A 20,139-nucleotide genomic window follows, 5' to 3' on the forward strand; every position below is an offset into this window, starting at 1 on the left:
CGGCCAGTTGTTTGTTGGCGTTAGCGGACTTCATAAACGTTAGCTATGGTTGCACACTGGTCGCCCTGTAACGGAGCTTAAAAAAAATAAAGGCCCTTGCGAGCGCAGATGACGTCACATCTAGGGTCTGAAATTAGCACCCGCCAAATGTGGGTAAATTGTTGGCAGTGGCGGGTGAAATCATCAGGACATCTGCCACTTTGGCAGGCAGGGAAAATGCCAGTGATAGGAATAGAGAACTGTACTTGTCCGCTTTCTTGGCATCTCATGTCTCCGTGACTATCGATTCCTCTTATTGATGCTTTCCCACAGTTACGCTGCACAATGACGCAAAAGCACGCCATATCATGTTTCAGTTTGTTTGATCGGAGACACGGCGGAGAGAAAAAAAAAAGCACTCAACAGCGTGGTGCTACTAAACCTGAGGGGATGCACCCTATTTTTACCTGATAAAGCGACACTGTGAACAGCAAACCTGTGTTGAAATCAGCTGGAGTAGAGTTAGTAACGTTAGCTGTTGCCAGCCGTTAGCAGCACAGTTCTGACTGGTAAAATAGCGGAGCTACTAACGTTAACGGAGGTTCCACTGAGTTATTATTATGACACGTTCATGGTCTGCTCAGCAAAATGCTCATTGGGTGAAGGTCAATTACAACGTTATCGCGATCCTTCAAATGCAATCTCGTAAAATTACGTTTTTGGTGAGAAACTTGAATAAATCCAGTTGTTTGAAGGAGATGTTTTCACATCAATAAAAAATAGATATTAGATTAATTTTGACCTAACTTCATAACAACTTGCCAAGATTTTTTTTGATCAAAACAAATATTAATAATCATAATCATTAAATTGTGTGTTTTTATGCAAATAACCATTATAAATGACAATAACAAAGTACAGTACTGTGTACATTACCCTCCTTCCACGGGGTAATTCGAACACTGTAATTTACAATGCATATAATGCTTTTTTGTGTAAAATATATCGAACATTTAATGACATCAGATCTAGAATGTTATTCCTTCATTTAGCGCAGAGATTTCAAATGTGGCAGATAAAATTTCTGAGTGGCAGACAAAAATAAATACTTGTCTGCCACAGAGGCAGGAAGTGAAACAAGTTCATTTCAGACCCTGGTCACATCTGTTGGATTTTCCCGGAAAAAACGGCCCGCATTCTTCATATTAAAAGCAGTTTACACGCTGAGAGAGGAAACATAGTCGTAGAAGGTCTCATTTTTTAGGTTAGGTTACAACCTGTTCACACATTGGCAATAAAAAACAATTCAAAAACATTTATATGTGTAAAAACGTACGTACAGTCCCTTTAAGTGTATCCGTGTCTGTGAAGTCAAAGACAAATTGGACAATAAAGATGTCTATTATAACTTTTTTTTATGTGTGTTATTGCTTTTAAAATCACTAATAGACCACGAAGGGAAGAGAAGGAGGATGTTAATAACAGGATGGTGACAGCGTTTCGAGGTGTTTCAAAACAGTGAATTGTTTTCCAAAGCATGTAGGAGTTTTTTAATTTCTTCCTTCAGAGTTTATTCAGCTGTAGAACCATCCCATGTTGTCCACTGTGGTAAACTGTGTACACATAGTTAATACCAGGCTACATCTAAAAATACACATCTACTACGTCACACATGGTGGGGGTTTGTTTCATGTCAGAAGTGTGCACACGCACTTGCTGTTTAAAAAAACTCCACCAAGTACCATGATGTTAAATCCGATTCATCTCCGGATCAGACTCTGCTATCTGAGGTCAGTATGTATTTGTTTGCTCCACTTGACTTCTAATAATTTCATTAAAAATGAAAAAAGTCTGAATATATAAGCATGGAAAATGATACATGTGGTATCTTACCATCATATATGTTGTCTTCTGCTTTAACAAGTTGATCAGATGCTGCCATGAATGTGACACCAGGGGAGAGCAACGTGACAGGAGCGGCGAACTACAGGAGCACGTTCGTTATGGCTGTCAGCAAGAATGTGATCGTTGTCGTCCTCGGCATCACCATAAACTACATCAACGCCACTATGATCCACACATTCAACAAGCATCACGTGTGTGGAATTATATTTCTACTAAAGAGAAAGTTTTATTAGTTAAGCAAGGAAAGAAAGTTGGAAATATCTCTCCTCCCTTTAATTTTCTCTCTTTTCTTTTGTAGCTGCTTTTCTCCCAAACAGCTGGTTTTAAAAATATAGTGTTCTCCTTCTGGTTAATATAACAATTGTCAGATTATTTTTGCATCAACACTTCATTTTCTAGCTCCTGTAACCTGCCTTATGTCAATTTTATCCTACTACAGGTTCACATGTGTAAATTGCATGTTTACTTGGTTTAATTATTTCATACTTGAATACCAAAGGCACTAAACATCAATTTAGTGGACAGGTAGCTATGTTGGAACAAAAAAAATTATAATTATTCAACTTGAAGCTTCACTACCATGTTTTATTCTATAATAGAGAGCAACATTACAAAAGTACAGTCATCTTCCAGTGACTGCACGAAGAGAGTCTTAATGCAAGAATGACAAAGGAGCACCAATATCACACAACTTGTGTTTTGGCATTTCTATGATATGTCATATTTATTTGAGTCATTTTGACAAATAATTTAAGTTTGTGCTCAAAGTTAAAAAAAAAAGAAGCTTGTTATTAAAATGTGAAAGGATGTCTGACTATAGTAGAAGCTGCAGGTCAAAGGTCATCCTCCAAGCTGCAGGCTCACTCATGCTGGTTTGAGTCTGAGCAACTTGTTCCATCAGCTAACTGAGGGTTTTCCTTTTATTTTTAGTTTAGTGTGTTTATTTTCACAGCAGTGTTTGTATGTGCGGTGAACAGGTGAAATCAGCACAGTGAAATTACACAAATCCCACCGTCAGAATGAACACAACACACTGACTGTTTATCTCACTCTCTCTCTTCTTTACCGTCTCCTCCTGCTGGAGATAAATTAACGGAAAGCAGGCGATACCGGAGGTTTGTGGGTCTCTAACAGGTCTGAACGTCGGGGAGCACAACTTTCATCCCAATAGAAAAACCAGAGCAAAGTCCCGTTAGAGAAATAAACAAATCTCAGAGCAGCCCGGTGCGGTGTCGGTGCTGGAGCTTAGGAGAGAGCGGCCGGTGCTGGTGGACGGTGAACCTCCAAAAGGTCCCGAAACTGCATTTCAAACGGCGTAACCTCGGCAACATGTCTATCTGTCCTCCGGTGCGCTGTGGGTGGCGTGCGGTGGTGCGGCTCCTCGGTGCAGCAGCCGGCCGCCTTGCCATGGGTAGACGGTGAAGAAGAGAGCCAGACAGAGAGAGAGTCGGTGTTGTTGAGATAATTCTGGTCTCATTAGTGGTCTGATGAACAGAAAATTCATCTAAACTGGGTTGAAAAATGATGCAATGATGCTATACAGTACAAATCGCATATTGTTTTTCTTCATAATTTTATAATATGTCTGAGAAAAATGTTGATATTCCCAACGCCCTCATCTTCTTCCTCTGTCATCATACCTTTACTGCATTGTTACCTACTTGCTAGCTTGCTAAATCATTATCCTCTTTGACCGACAGCATGGTTAATATTGTCGTTGCTTAGAAGCGGTGTTCTTCACAACTTAACCACTTGAATGCAAAGAATGTCGTGTACACGACTTCCCATGTTGTAAACACGAGCTCACCAGTTTCATCTGAAGGCACCATATTAACCACACCACCATTCTCCGTTTGCAAGAATGCATTTTTTTTTCTAAATAATTGCAATTCCTCTACTCACATAGAATTGTTCTATAAGCAACACTTCCACATAAACTTTAACTTGACTTTGACAATATGTGAACATCATGTTATAGCCAGTTGATCCAATCTGAATAATTCTGTCACTAAATGTAATGTCACTATCACAGGGGTTTAAGATAAATACGACTGACGCATATCAAGTGGTACAAAACGAGTGCTGATGGTAGAACAAACACTGAGGAGACAACTAGTCATTACTGTTAGAAATATTGGTGTAGGTGTAATAACGTACATTTTAACAATGTGTCTGTATAGCGTGAGATGTGTAATATACGGCAATCTAACCCCCAATTTTGCTGCTCAATTCAGATCTTCAAGATGAACCCTCGATTTATCCTTTTCATCCACCTGGTGGTCAACGACATGATCCAGCTGACGACCAGCATCTCCCTCTTCATCTTCACCTATACCTTCCACACCATCTACGTCCACCTCTGCTGCCTCCTCATCTTGCCAGCCATCTTCACCACACAGAACACCCCCCTCAACTTAGCTTTTATGGCAGCAGAGTGCTATATCGCAGTCTGCATTCCTCTCCGCTACAACACCATATGTACGGTCAAAAAAACATATATTGTAATTGGCGTAATCTGGACGATGAGTTCGCTGTCCGTGCTGCCGGATGTCTTCATCCTTTTGGCCACTGAACCTCTGGAGTTCTTGAATAGCAGAGTGTTCTGCAACAGGGAACCTGTATTTAGGAGCACCTACAGTCAAAAGAAGAGGGGAGTATCCAACATATTGTTTCTGGTCATGGTTTGGCTCACTCTGTTCTACACGTACTTCAGGATTATGTTTGTGGCCAAAGCTGCTAATGCAGATGCTAAAAAGGCCAGAAACACTATCCTCCTTCATGGCTTCCAGGTGTTGTTGTGTATGATGGTTTATGTGCAGCCACTGTTAAATCAAGTGCTCACATACCATTTCCCAAGTTTTGTTGTCTTAATTCGCTTCGTTTCCTTTATCATATACCAAATCCTCCCTCGCTTTATTAGTCCTATTGTGTACGGGTTACGAGACACAACGTTCAGGAAGTACATCAGAAGGTATCTGTGTGTAGTAAACTGCCATCCAAAGATGGCACATCTTAGGAAATAACGTTTATCCTCATGCTGTCGGTAAATGAAGGTCATCGTTGTATCCAGATTAATTATAAGGCCGGGCTCTGAATACAGGAGTTTAAACCAAATGTGGTTGCATCACACAAACGAGGAGAGTGGTTGCAGATTATCAGATCTAGAATTGATTACAGCCAGCTGACCAGTTTACCAGTAAGATACATGACAAACTAACCTAAACAGTTGGACTACACACCCTACTGCCAGCTTTAGTTTCAGTCTTGTGTAGCCGAGGGTTACGCTGCTCCTATACTTTATGAAGATAATAAATTAATAACACAGAGGCTCTGTAGTCTGCAGCCTCGTCAATAACAGCGCATCACAGCTTCACGTCTTCCGTTCCTTCACAATAAACTCCCGGGACACATACACTGAAACACGGCTTACTAGAGGAACTAAAGTCAGTCACAACTCAACTATATAACTTACACGTGTTTACGGTTAGCTGTTAGCCGCCGAGCTAACGCGCTCTGCTTGTGTAAACAGCAGGAGAGGATGAGAGACAGCGGACAGCGCAGATTGAAACGTTGCTTTCCTCCATGTTTAACCGTTTCATCATGTTTATGCTTGTTGAACAGGTGTAATAACGTATCTTGGCTTTACACTTGCAAAGTTTTATTGCACTTACATAGTTGTCAACTCGTATCTACTATATCACTATCATCCAGCGGTCTAGCAGCGGTCTGTTATACGTAGCAACCGTCTGTTATACGCAAAAGCGGTCTGTTAAACGTAGCAACGGTCTGTTATACGTAGCAACGGTCTGTTATACGTAGCAACGGTCTGTTATACATAGCAGCGGTCTGTTATACGTAAAAGCGGTCTGTTAAACGTAGCAACGGTCAGTTATACGTAGCAGCGGTCTGTTATACATCCCAACGGTCTGTTATACGTAGCAACGGTCTGTTTTACAGAGCAACGGTCTGCTGTAAAGAAATAACAGACCTTAGAACCCTGTGATTGACCAATCAGAATCGAGTATTCAACACAGCGGTGTAATAATAATAATAGTCAACGTTATGAATGACCTAGTTTATGACTTGTTTATTGTGACATTAATGATAACAATGATAAACAGAACATGATGATGTGATATAGTCGCACCAAGCACAGACACAGATTTTTAAAAGTAATGTTTAAATATTTTAAATAAAATGTTCACTCTTTTATGAATTGCAGCTTAAAGGTACAGTGTGTAGGATTTGGTGACATCTAGTGGTGTGTTTGCAGATTGCAACCAACTGAGTCCCCCTCCTCTCACTCCTCCCTTTACAACACTATGGTAACGTGAGCCGATGAGTGTTAAACCGTGGTAACGGTGTTGGCCATAATAACACAACTTTATGGAGCAACAGGAAGTCAGACGGCGGCGGGCGGCACCACGGTTTAAGACTCTGCGGCTCACGTTACCGCAGTTTCACCAGAGTGTCGGAGAACTACGGTGGCCTTCAGGTAAAAACGTGAAAGTCTCTCTCTAGAGCCAGGGTTTGGTTTGTCCCCTCTGGGCTAATGTAGAAACATGAAGGAGCAACATGGAGGAGCATCATGGAGGAGAGACATGGAGGAGAAACATGGAGGAGCAACATGGAGGAGAAACATGGAGGAGCAACATGGAGGAGAAACATGGTGGAGCAACATGGAGGAGAAACATGGAGGACTCTATGAAGAGGACCCGCTCCCTATGTAGATATGAAGGACTCATTAGCTAATGAAAACACAACCATTCTTAGTTTCAGCTGATTATACACTAATGAAAACATGGTTATTAATATTATATTACATTTCTGTTAATAGATCCACAGAAATGTTACACACTGGTCCTTTAAAGGTTGTATTATTTTAAAGCTCCGCCAGACGCTGAGCCACGGAGATGCTCCCTGTAGATCGGATCGCCCATCGAAATCTGGAGTAGCCACGATTGGACAATATGAAACAGTCGGCCAACCCTACTGACAGGTCCTGGTCCAATGACCTACCATTCTCTGACATGCTGCAGGTCGTCCTGCATCATCCTGCTTCATATAAAACCATGAACCTGATTTCAGACCCATTTCATAAAGTGGAGTGTACTATCTGAGGTAAGAGAGTCACACTGTATTAGTGCCGTACTTTATTACGCTGTTGTTTATAGTACTGAAACCCTTTTGAACTGTATGAAAATATTATGCTCAGACACGGCACACTTTTCTAACATACAATTTAACAACTAGATGGTAAACGTGTGTTTAAAGAAGCTGTTCATTTAAAAAAATGACAGCCTGTTTTTGTTGTTTTGAGATGATCATTGAACAACAACATTATATTCACAATTTGTTGATCTCATTTCAAACTTGTTAGACGATTTTTACAGAAGCAAATACGATTTCCACTTTTCACTTTCACATAAATGATCTTCAGCTTGTTGGAAAAGTGTGACGGTGTCCTTCTGAAATAATACTGAACATGTGACTCTTGGTACTGAAGAAAAGACTAACATTGTGGAACATTTACGATCCATGCAAATATAAGCGTGATGTTTCTGGATGGATAATATTTAAGGATGAATGCTTTTACTATAAAAAGTAAAGATGAGCTACTTGGTTTTACATTTACTTTACTGTCCTTTGAATTATTAACTGAGGTATTCCTGCCATGGAGGGAAAATGTGAAAATAGGACATTATTGATATAAAGATGAACACATTCGGTTTAAATTTGCACTGAATTAACATTCAAATATTTTTGCTTGCAGGATCCTCAAATCAGCTCAATGAATTCCTCTTCTTATGGTTCTAATGTGACGACCGGTCCGACCTATCGAGACTCCTACACCACAGCTGTGGCCAAAAATGTGATTGTTCTGTGTCTTGGCCTTACCATCAACTACATCAATGGTACCCTGATTCACACCTTCAGAAAACACCAGGTCACAATCCTTTATCATTGTTTTTGTATTACACTGTAGTGCATTAATATGTTATACTGTTTTATTACATTTTATACAGCATTATATTTCTATTATATTTATATACCCTCTAGAGTTGTTTTAGTCTTTTTTAGGGGGTATAAGGGGTCTTAAGGGGGTCTTTAGGGGGAGATAGCAGGTCAACTGTAGATGTCACATAGAAGTGGTGTACATCATCTGAAAGCTCAAGATTCATTTGAGATGCTGCTCAGCCCTGTGTGTCAAGTTATTCTAGTCATAAATCAGAAAAAACATGAATCCATCCCCATGCTCTATTATGTCTCATAAGTTGTTCCATTAAGACACCAAGACCTTGAGGAACACCATAGAAAAAGCCATGCTGTGATTCAAAAACTTTTGAATTTTGGAGATTTCTGCAAGAATTGCATTTTTCAGTGATTGGATGGCGAGCACTTGTGTTGTGTAAACTGTTCAGAAACCCCTTTATTGTTAATGTAGCTAGGAAAGCCATCCATCCTCTGAATGCTCTAGGTCTCTGGTCTGATCCATCCATCCTCTGAATGCTCTAGGTCTCTGGTCTGATCCATCCATCCTCTGAATGCTCTAGTGCAGTGGTTCTCAAACTTTTTTCACCAAGTACCACCTAAGAAAATATTTGGCCCTCCAAGTACCACCATTATGACCGATGTTAAAATACAGTAACGTAGCTAGGCCTTCCCTATTCAGCAATGCACAGTTCACGCAGGAGGCAAATTTATTCCTAATAAGAATATTACTTATTGTTGACTTTTGTAAGCCACAGCCACACTGTACAAAAAGGTAGCACTAGAACTGGCACTTAAACTCTTCCACACAACTCTCATACTACGCAAGGGGCATCCTCTCACACTAGGCCTGCACCATATGAGGAACATCTGCCGTGTGCGATAACACTGTTCAATATTGCGATGATGATATGACTTGCGATAAATAAACAAATATTGAAGTGTGCATATTAGCTATACATATACATATACTGTATTTTATGTATAGCTAGGCTAAATGTTGTTTCTAGAGCAGCAACAGTAAAGTTTACAGCAGCAAAGCCACCATATAAACTCCTTAATATCTCACTGGAAACAATCTAGAATGTTAATAAATAAAATCATATTCCTGACACGAAAATACTAAGTGAAGTCTATAAAGACTGAAGAAAACAGACATCAGTCAGTATCAGTCCTTCCTCCTGTCCCCTGTCCTCTGTCCTCCTGTCCTCCTGTCCTCCTCCCTCTGCTGATGTGAACTGCTGCAGGTAACATTAGGGCTGATAGAGGAGAGGGGCTGTTTTGTTGGAAGGTCAGAGGTCAAGGGACCCCTTTGAGAATGGCCATGCCAAATTTTCCTTGATAAAATTCAGCCCAACTTTGGAGCGTTATTAAACCTCCTTCCCAACATATGGATTCATTAGGTTTTGTAGTTTCATATGATATTAGTAGCTTCACTCGAGTACTAAAAATGAACCTACTTGAGCCTCTGAAAGACAGTAAAGTCAGCGCGTCTCAGTGGGTTAATACAGATAAACACCAGGTATCATTACTTAATCATATATATTAGTCTGTGTATGTAACATATACCTTGCTGACAAACCACAACACCAATGTAACCTAGTAATTTTCCTCTTGTGTAGTTTCTATTTTTACTTCTATTCCAATTTGCGTTTTATATTCCTCTTATTATTTAATTTCTCTATTTATCTGTACTTAATTCTCTCCTCTAGGGCTCAATAAAGGTCAATTTGATTCATTTATAATAACTGATAAATGAATGATATTGATCTTAATAATCTAAGAAAGAAATAGATGGATTAAAGTTATAAAAAAGTTGAGATGATTTAACTGACTGGTTCCGTTCTCCCCCTCCCTCCCCCAGGTGTTTTATGTGAATCCCCGTTACATCCTCTTCATCCACCTGGTGGTGAACGACATGATCCAGCTCACTACAACCATCAGCCTCTTTGTCTTCAGTTACGTCTTCTACAAAATCAATGTCTCCTTGTGTTGCCTCATTATTACCTTTAGCGTCTTCACCACCCTCAACACCCCGTTAAATTTAGCCGTCATGGCGGTGGAGTGCTACATCGCTATCTGTTTACCGCTGCGACACGCTGAGTTCTGTACCATCAGGAGAACTTATATTCTGATTGCTTGGATTTGGTCCATGAGTGTGGTCTCAGCCCTGCCAGACATCTTCATTATTCTGGCGACAGAGCCCGTACAGGTATTTTATTCCACTATTTATTGTAACAGGGATATACTGTTCCGACACCCTATACACTTGAAAAAGAGGGATGTTGCATACGCTATCTACTTAACTGGTGTTTGGCTCACGCTCTTCTCTACGTACATCCGGATCTTCTCAGTTGCTAAATCAGCTAAAGCGGCTAAATCAGCCGATGGAGACGCACATAAGGCCAGAAAAACCATCCTGCTTCATGGCTTTCAGCTGCTGCTGTGTATGCTGACCTATGTATCCCATCTGTTACAGAGGGTCCTGGTGTACTGGTTCCCGAAACATTATGTACATATCCTCTTTGCTTCCTATATCATCGTCCAGATATTCCCCAGGTTTGTCAGTCCCATGGTGTACGGGCTACGAGACCAAATATTTAGACAGCATTTACAAAAGTATCTGCTGTGTACAGTGAGAGCAAACATCAACCCATAGGTATAGATAGATAGATGGATGGATGGATGGAGAGATAGAGAGATGGACAGATAGAGAGACAGATTGATAGATAGATAGATAAATAGATAGCCCAGCCAACATGGTTATTTGGGCCCCACATGGGTTATGCTGGAGGTACCTGGGTACCAAAATGGGCATCTTATCTGGGTCAACTAATGTGGGTTGTAGGTGGGTCGCTAATGGGAAATTAGTGTATGGACTCAGAATGGGCAACACAAATGTGGCCCTGTCACATGGGCTCCCCCAAGTGGGCTACCCATGTGGGACCTAGGTGGGTCACTAATGGGAAATTAGAGATGGGTTTTGGTTTATGTTGCCCAGATTGGGCCCATATAACACCCAGTGCACTCCTGCATGAAACCCACAAGGGTAACTGGCATGGGGCCAACATGGAAACTGTGGAAAAACCCACTTACAACCCATATTTCAGCCCATGGAGTCCCCATGTAGAACCCACATAGAACTTAAAGCTGGGACTAAGATGGGTCTTGGGTATGTTGCCCAGGTATAACACCCATTGTAATCCTTCATGGAATCCATGTGGGCAATTGAAATTGGGCCATTATGGAAACCATAGCAATCCCATATAGGGCCCATTTTTCAGCCCATTTACTACCCACATGGGCCATACATACAAATGTTGGCTGGGAGATAGATGGATAGATGGATAGATGGATAGATGGATAGATGGATAGATGGATAGATGGATAGATGGATAGATGGATAGATGGATAGATGGATAGATAGATAGATAGATAGATAGATAGATGGATGCATCTTAAACGCCACTGAGAACAAAGAGGGTTAGACTTTACGGTGTGAAAGTACACTCAGTGTTTCCCCAATATGAATGCAGCGGCAAAAATTATGACCGCTGCTGATTTTGCAGAATTTTTATCATTTTCACGAGCGGAGAAGAAAAGGGAAAGAAAGGAGAGGAGAGGAGAGGGCTTCGTCTTATGTCTTTAGAACTAACGGGTGTAACGAGTCATCTACTACATCGATGTATCGATTTATATTCCTACGATCCAACTACATCAATAGGTACTCTGCAAGTTGTCCTTCACTGGAGACGTATATCGATATAAAATCCATTTGCATGGTAAATAATCGATTGTATCGATACTAAGAATTTGCACCTTGTATTCATTAGTTTATTAGCACTTTTATTGGTAAAGAAATGTTAAACGTTACTGCAGGTCACTCTCCCTGTGTATGACTTCATCAACATGCGCCATCTTGCTGCTATCGGCCAGTTTATAGTCTCCAGCTGCTGTTATCTGGATCAAACGGTCATTATGTGCAAATACACATCAATGTATGTCCGTGGTAATAGCAAAGGTAAAAAAGTACTGTGCTGGTTTATAATCTAGGGCACAGAGCACGTCAAATAATCCATAGCCATAATGCAAAGGAGATCATTTCTATAACCCATCCCCATAACCCATCCATTATTATTACAGTCTAATTCCAAATATAAACCTGGAAATTTGACATTCCAAACACATAATCGGAAACAATTGTAGCCTATTATTGCCTATATCATGCAAATGACATGCTGCATGCGCTCCCACGAGTGGATATCAATTTTTGACAGATGATCACTTTGTGGCACAACACCGGGACTCCTCGCTCTCTCGCCCGGTAGCGGCGTGGTGGGAGACGGGCGCCGGTCTGCATGAGCTGCCGGCGCTGCGGTGCAGAGGAGCCGGTCGGCAGAGTTTCACTTTGGGGGTGTTAAGTGACGAGGTGTTATCAATCCACAGGTGCTTTCCCTGTCTACATTTGTTGTTTATTAAGAGAAAATTACCTTTTCCCCGTTATGATATAAATGTGCACGCAGCATCACCCTCACGTATCTAGCTGGAAAGTCTGTTGGTTCATTTTAATTTGAGTTAAATATTCTACTGCCTTGTATCTTGAGAACTGAAGCAGCGGCTCCTGAAGTTGCACTTTTTATTATTTTCAAATAAAAGTTGTATGTATTTGCCATTAATCGTTGTCTTTATTTATCCAGAATTCATTTATCCCTGATTCCCTAACAAGAAAAAGGTGTTTTTTGTAAAGTTTTTTTGTTTTTATTAAGTGCCTACATATTGAAATGATTGTGGTTATATTGTTGCCTGAAGGGCAGGTGTACATGAGGAGATTATTTAAAGTTCTACAGTAAGTCACTTTGTACAGAAGCATCAAATCAATGTACAGTAATGTCATTTTATTGTAAATTTATCTAAAGTGTACAGCTGGGAAGCAAAACTAAACAAAAAAGGCAAACAGCACACTGTGTGTAAATTGTCTCAGGCCTTTGTTAAAGGTCCCATATTGTAAAAAGTGCGATTTTCAGGTCTTGCACATTATAAAGCAGGTTTAAGTGCTTTATAAATACTGTTAAACTATCAAAACGCTCAATAAACAGAGAAATACACACAGCCCGTATTCAGAAATTGTGCGTTTGAAACAAGCTGTTAGGATTTCTGTCCATTTGCGATGTCACAAATATACAATACCCAAACTGTTGCCTAGCAACGCAATTCCATTGCAATTCCATTGCAATTCCATTGAAATGCACTAAAACGGAGTGTTTCAGACAGAGGGTAAATACAGGTATATTCAGGCTGACAGGATGACGAAAATAAAGCTTTTTTTTAACATTAACGTATGTAAACATGTTCTAGTAGAAACACAAAATACAAGTATGAACCTGAAAATGAGCACGATATGTCCCCTTTAAGTTCTACAGTAAGTCACTTTGTACAGAAGCATCAAATCAATGCACAGTAATGTCATTTTATTGTAATTTGATCTAAAGTGTACAGCTGGGAAGCAAAACTAAACAAAAAAGGTGAACAGCACACTGTGTGTAAATAGTCTCAGGCCTTCGTTAATGTCTACCTGCTAATGAAAGCCCAAACACACACATTGAACCAACCGATGCTCCTGATCCCAGGACATCTACATTTAATTACTACTGTATAAAAGACATCTGACCCACTGTGTGGAGGATTAACATACATGACTATTACCAAGGTGGGTACATATTCCTTCTGCGTTATTCTGTGTTCATTAAGAGGCCATATCTTCATTTTTACTAAGATTTTGTGCGTGTGGCTCATTCTCATTCTTGAAAATAACAATAATGGTTTTTTTTTCTCATTAACATGGATGGAATCTCCCTTCGTGCCTATCAAGATGTTCATTATTTGTGTGCTCAGAATATATTTTTTATAACTTTAAAACTTTTTGTGTTTTGGTGCACCACCAGTTATAGCAAATGTACTGAGCGTTCTTACATGTAACAGCAGGAAAACCAACAGGTGTGATTAATAACTGTATTCCAGTTAGCTGTCTGGTTTCAGGGTGCTGATGTTATACTGGGACACTGAATGCAACATGTCTTTTCCTGCTATGACAAGACAAAATCTTTAAGTTGATAAACATCTATTTCATACAATCATGTCTGATTATGTCTAATGTCTGATTGAAAAAAAAATAATAAAAAAAATAAATATATATATATATATATATATACATATATATATATATATATATATATATATATATACAGTATGAGCAGACTTATTGGTGTAACTAATAATATAAATGATGTTTGATAGTGAGGCAGTATGCACGATACCAGGACCAGTCATTATTAACTGTATTATTTACACTTGTTGCAGTTCAGATTTTATTGTATTGATAAAAACTAGCAGGCTATTTTATTGATGTTATTTCATTTCAGCTTATTCTTTATTCAGGGCAATAAGTGGAATCTTTAAAGAGCACAATAATAATAATCTAAAAAAAACACTCTGATCTGTAACAGGAAGGTGATGAATACAGAAATGATCACATTATTCATTTATGGTGCAAATATCAGTGAGAAATTAACTCAAAATAAAACTGTTACCGTTTATGGCCTGTATGAGTCCAAATCTAATTTTCATTTAATATTGTAAAGTTTTGTATTTATGAGAGATGCTTTCAAGCTTTTCAAAGAACTTGACCTGCTGATCAAATATAATATTAATCTATTATTATGTTCTGTAACGTACCCGACGGTTCTCTCCAGTAAAACAGGTCTGGAGAACCTCGTCGGTTGACTCATGAGTCTTTCAAACACCAGCAGGAATTTCACGACCGCCGTCTACCGGGACACTTTAAACACCGCCATAATCAAGAATGTGATCACTGTGGTTCTCTGCATCGCCATCAACTACGTCAACGGTACCCTGGTACACACATTCACTAAATATCAGGTCTCAGTAATGTCTATTTCTAAAAAAAGTGTACATTTGATTTCTTTAGGAGTAAGCCGTGTGCTTTGATAAATATTATAATCACGGCTGTCAATCCATTCATTTCTGTTCAAAATGAACCTTAAAGGGAGATTTGTCAGGTAGTTAATCCTTTTATCAACGTGGGAGTGGACAAATATGCTGTTTTATGCAAATGTATGTACTGTATATGTTTATTATTGGAAATCAATTAACAACAGACAACACACAAAATCATATTTTTCCGGCTTTTTAAGGTGATGACAAACCTACAAGAAGAAAACTCTCTCTACTTACATCAGTGTTTGTACATACATTAGCATTTACATCCCCCCTCCTGCTATTTACTGTTTTTTTCTGTTATAAAATTGTGGATTAAAACTATGGAGGACCACAAGAGTCACGTAAATAGTAATAGAGCATTTAATTGATTAATAGCTAATTGTACAATAAAAATAGGTATTAATAAATGTGTTTACAAATTAATGTATTACTCTATGGACAAAATAACAAAGTATTTCATTGTTTGATATTTTAATGGGCAATAAAAATATTAATTATGAAAATAATTTACAAATGAAATATTAATCCATCAATCATTATCAATCAATAATAATTTATTAATACCTATTTTTATTGTACAACACAAATTGTAAAACACATTTATTAAAGGTCCCATATTGTAAGAAGTGACATTTTTATATCTTTTATATTATAAAGCAAACAAGTAAACATGTTCTAGTAGAAACATAAAATACAAATATGAACCTGAAAATTAGCACGATATGGGACCTTTAATGCCTATTTTTATTGTATAATTAGTTATTAACCAATTAAATGCTCTATAACTATTTACGTGGCTCTTGTGGTCCTCCATACAAAAAAACAGGCAGCCGAGGAAATATACAACTGAATTTAAAGGCTGAGGGATGATTTGACATTTCAATACATTGTCTCTCTTGCGAACAAGTGAAGATACTAAAATATGAAATATCTAGATTTTGAAGTCTAATTTTATAAAATATATATATATATAAATGTAATTAATATGATAATATAATTAATATAAATTAACAACACAAAAAACAATGACAGATATTGTCCAGAAACCCTCACAGGTACTGCATTTAGCATAAAACAATATGCTCATCAGGCAACAACAGCTGTCAGTGTGTCAGTGTGCTCACTTGACTATGACTTGCCCCAAACTGCATGTGATTATCATAAAGTGGGCATGTCTGTAAAGGGGAGACTCGTGGGTACCCATAGAACCCATTTACATTCACATATCTGGAGGTCAGAGGTCAAGGGACCCCTTTGGAAATGCCCATGACAGTTTTTCCTTGCCAAACTTTAGCGTGAGTTTGGAGCCTCCTTCATGACAAGCTAGTATTACATGGCTTGTCCCGATGGATTCATCAGGTGTTTTAGTTTCATATGATACCAGTATCTTCACTCTACATTGTGTTAATAGGTTAAAGAAATTAGCGGCGTTAAATTAACTTTGACAGCCCTGATTTTAATACAGTCAGTAACGTGGTTTTTACTCTTGTCCTCTTATTTCCTAACCACTTGTGTCCGTCCCTGCAGGTCTTCAACATGAACCCTCGCTACATCCTGTACATCCACCTGGTGATCAATGACATCATCCTGCTCACCCTGTTCACCCTCATTCAGGTCCTGAGTTACATCGTCTTCACTCTCAACGTCTCCTTGTGTATCGTTCTGTTGATGACAGCCGTATTCGCCAACCTAAACAATCCCCTCACGCTGGCTGTCATGGCCGTCGATTGTTACATCGCCATATGCTTCCCTCTCCACCGCACCAACATCTGTACGGTCAGGAAGACGTACGTTGTGATCGGTCTGATCTGGGTGATAAGTACGCTCTCCATCCTACCAGATTTATTCGTCGCTTTGGCGACAGAATCGCAGGAATTCTTTCGCTCTAGAGTTTTTTGTCTTCGAGAGAATATCTTCAGAAAGCCCTATCTGACAGAGAAGAGAGACGTGTCCAACACCGTGTTATTGGTCATTGTCTGGCTCACTCTTTTCTACACATACTTCAGGATCCTGTTCACCGCACAGGCAGCTTCTACAGACGCCAAGAAAGCCAGGAACACGGTCCTCCTCCACGGCTTCCAGCTGCTGTTGTGCATGCTCACCTACGTTTTCCATCTCATCATCGACGGTCTGACTTATTTGTTCCCAAAAGGGGTGCTGGATATTCGCTTCACTATCTCAGTGTTTGTTCAGGTTGTGCCTCGCCTCATCAGTCCCGTCGTTTACGGGCTACGAGACAAGACGTTCAGGAAGTACCTCAAGAGATATCTGTTCTGTACAACTTGTGCCGACACGCATCCACAAAAAACTCTAAAGAAGCCCTGAAGTCCTGTTTCGGAGTTGTTCGTACACTATTTCATACTAACGGGGAAAATATCAAATACATTTAATGCTGGAAAAGACATCAGTGATTTTGTCTGTGTGTGGTCTTCACTTGTAATAAAATAATGGATTTAGCTAAAAAAAAAAGAAAAAAGAAAAATGTTTAGCTCTCTCACCCTGCAAGCTCCGCTCAGGAAACACGGTCGCTATCAGGAGTAATAGTGAGGTAGTTGATATAAACCAGTAAAGGACTCCAAGAAGAATCTATATTTTATTAGCCTGAATATATGCGGACATAATCTGAAACAGTCCAAAGGAAAAAGCTACCTAACATCCGTACTCCATACAATAAAAACAAAATGAAAAAATAAAAAGGACCCTATCTTAAATCAACCCGACTTTATGATGTATACCTTCACTTTCTCCTGTTCTGATTCCACCAGAGCTGATACAGATTACTATATAAACATCTCAATACTTGGAGAAATCATTTGAATAGAGTGAAATGGACAACAGGGTGGACATAACAATACAATAAAGTGTGTACTTGTAAAAGCTTTGATTAATTCATTATGAAGACATTTGATTCAACTCAAATCTATGTTTTGAAGCTGTTGGTGTTGTTGTATTGGATTGCATCATACTGAAGATAGACTGTAAACCTCCGGACGCCAGTCTAACGGTGTGCAGTGTTGGAGCTAATGAGTCCCTAATGCTCTGGACAGGTGTTGACATTTTCCTTCAGAGTGGTGAAAACTTTCCATCTCTGGTGTCCTTACAGTAGATCATACACACAACCTCCCCCTGCTGCCGTCAGGCAAGTGATACAGGGTTAGGGTTCTGTGTATATTATACAGTCTATGTATATTTAAGGTTAGGTATCCGCTGCCGTACCACCAGATTATAGAGCTACTGCTGGCTACTTCTTTCCTCCCCATAAATAAATGACATGGTCCCGCTCGATGGAGTAGGTACTAGAAGAGACAAAATAATCTTCTAACATCGACATTTGAACCTTCAGTAACTGATAGAAGGGGGCACAACCTGAATAGAAGTCACCTAAAAGTGAAACTTACAACTACGACCATGGGGGCGGATGGCCTGGCCATTTTATCCGCCACTGCCAATAAGTTACGGACATTTGGCAGGTGGCGGGTGCTAATTTCAGACCCTGGAGAGGACTGACCTGGACTTCTGCAGAAGGCTTGACATCTGGACCGAAGAGAACACACAGAATATGCTAAATAAAGTCCCCAAAAATAGTGACGTTTATAAAGTCAGTGGAGATAAACTGGAGGAGGAGAGCTCAACAGAGAGCTACAAAAAATTCTACTCATCACTATACACTTCTACAGTTCCATAATTTGACTCCCAAAACTGAGACACATCTATATTTTACATTGGTTCTCACTTTACCTGTTTCAAAAACACACAACCCTCTTAAATTATAACGTCCTTCTCTTAATTTAAATGTTTTTTCAATACTAACAGGAAGGCTTTTATTCCTAACTCAGAAAATTATTTCTAATGTCTTTACATGCACAATATCCAAACATTTTAAGATACCTGACTTTATGAATAATGGATTTGTAGTTTCACAGTGAGAAGTTTTATGTATTAATCTAGAAGCTCTTTTCTGGAATTTAAAGGTCCCATATCGTGCTCATTTTCAGGTTCTTACTTGTATTTTGTGTTTCTACTAGAAACACGTTTACATGCTGTAAGGTAAAAAAAAACTTTATTTTCCTCGTACTGTCTGCTTGAATATACCTATATTCACCCTCTGTCTGAAACGCTCCGTTTTAGTGCATTTAACGGAATTGCAACGGAATTGCGTTGCTAGGCAACAGTTTGGGTCCATGTTTACTTCCTGTCAGCTGATGTTATTAAAATACAAGGCAACAGGAAATAAACTGGGACACATTTAGAATGTTTACATTTAAAACCGTGTAATGGTCCAAATATTGTATATTTGTGACATCACAAATGGACAGAAATCGTGACGGCTTGTTTCAAACGCACAATTTCTGAATACGAGCTGTGTGTATTTCTCCGTATATTGAGCGTTTTGATAGTTTAACAGTATTTATAAAGCACTTAAACCTACTTTATAATATAAAAGATATGAAAATCTCACTTTTTACAATATGGGACCTTTCAAGAAAGAAAGAGGAGAAAAAAAAGCAAACAAGCATATTTCACAAAATGTGAAACTATTTCTTTAAACACACACACGTGCCAACATGAACAAACACACACACACACACACACACACACACACACACACAAACGCACACACACACTATGGGTCAACATAATCCCAACTGTGTTCCATCTACTTATATAAAGTGTTCATCGACACCAACAGCAGTCTGGTGTTGTGTGGTGTCCTGCTCGGTAGGTGCAGTCTAGTCATGCTTACTGCTGTTACTGCGACTGTATTATCATGGATATCATTGTGTTAGAGTACTGTACGTAATGAATATTTTGTATCAAATATTATTTTCTATGATTTAGAAGGGTATTACTATTTCCTGTAATATTCAGTAGTTTACAGGACAGGATCCTCTTCATCGGAGTTATTTTCAGCTTTTAACTGAGACAAAGCAAACACTGAGTCCAGCTGTACCACCTACTCTGAAACGGGTTCAGTGTAAGTTGAATAGTTTGGGATGGAGCCAGAAGACACTCCACACAGAGGCAGGAAATTAAGAATTATAAAGATTTAGAAGAGAAGGATTTATTCTGTGGATCAGTGCTGTTATTGTCAGATTGATTTCAGGGCACACTGTAAGAAACTTACTGTGAAATTCACAGTAATTAACTGGCAGCAATTGACAAGTGGCTTACTGTAAAATAAATTGACTTGATCCTATACAGTAACAACTTCATTACTGTAATTTCCACAGTAACTCTTGGATTACT

The 20,139-nt window shown here is 39.1% G+C and overlaps 3 protein-coding genes across 3 annotated transcripts; all 3 read left to right on the forward strand.

Moving 5' to 3' along the window:
- The first annotated feature begins 1,702 nt into the window (after positions 1-1,702).
- Positions 1,703-5,602, forward strand: LOC141778193 (odorant receptor 131-2-like). Its single transcript, XM_074652417.1, has 3 exons — positions 1,703-1,769; positions 1,904-2,075; positions 4,119-5,602. Exons 2-3 carry the CDS (start codon positions 1,920-1,922, stop codon positions 4,905-4,907), a joined length of 945 nt encoding a protein of 314 aa, XP_074508518.1. The 5' UTR covers positions 1,703-1,769; positions 1,904-1,919; the 3' UTR covers positions 4,908-5,602.
- A 2,073-nt stretch (positions 5,603-7,675) lies between these two features.
- Positions 7,676-10,534, forward strand: LOC141778209 (odorant receptor 131-2-like). The gene is made up of 2 exons (XM_074652419.1): positions 7,676-7,831; positions 9,740-10,534. Exons 1-2 carry the CDS (start codon positions 7,676-7,678, stop codon positions 10,532-10,534), a joined length of 951 nt encoding a protein of 316 aa, XP_074508520.1.
- A 4,124-nt stretch (positions 10,535-14,658) lies between these two features.
- Positions 14,659-17,334, forward strand: LOC141778224 (odorant receptor 131-2-like). The gene is made up of 2 exons (XM_074652420.1): positions 14,659-14,811; positions 16,420-17,334. Exons 1-2 carry the CDS (start codon positions 14,659-14,661, stop codon positions 17,215-17,217), a joined length of 951 nt encoding a protein of 316 aa, XP_074508521.1. The 3' UTR covers positions 17,218-17,334.
- The last annotated feature ends 2,805 nt before the right edge of the window (positions 17,335-20,139 follow it).

Source organism: Sebastes fasciatus, chromosome 1 (genome assembly GCF_043250625.1).
Source record: "Sebastes fasciatus isolate fSebFas1 chromosome 1, fSebFas1.pri, whole genome shotgun sequence".
In the NCBI taxonomy this organism is placed as follows: domain Eukaryota; kingdom Metazoa; phylum Chordata; class Actinopteri; order Perciformes; family Sebastidae; genus Sebastes; species Sebastes fasciatus.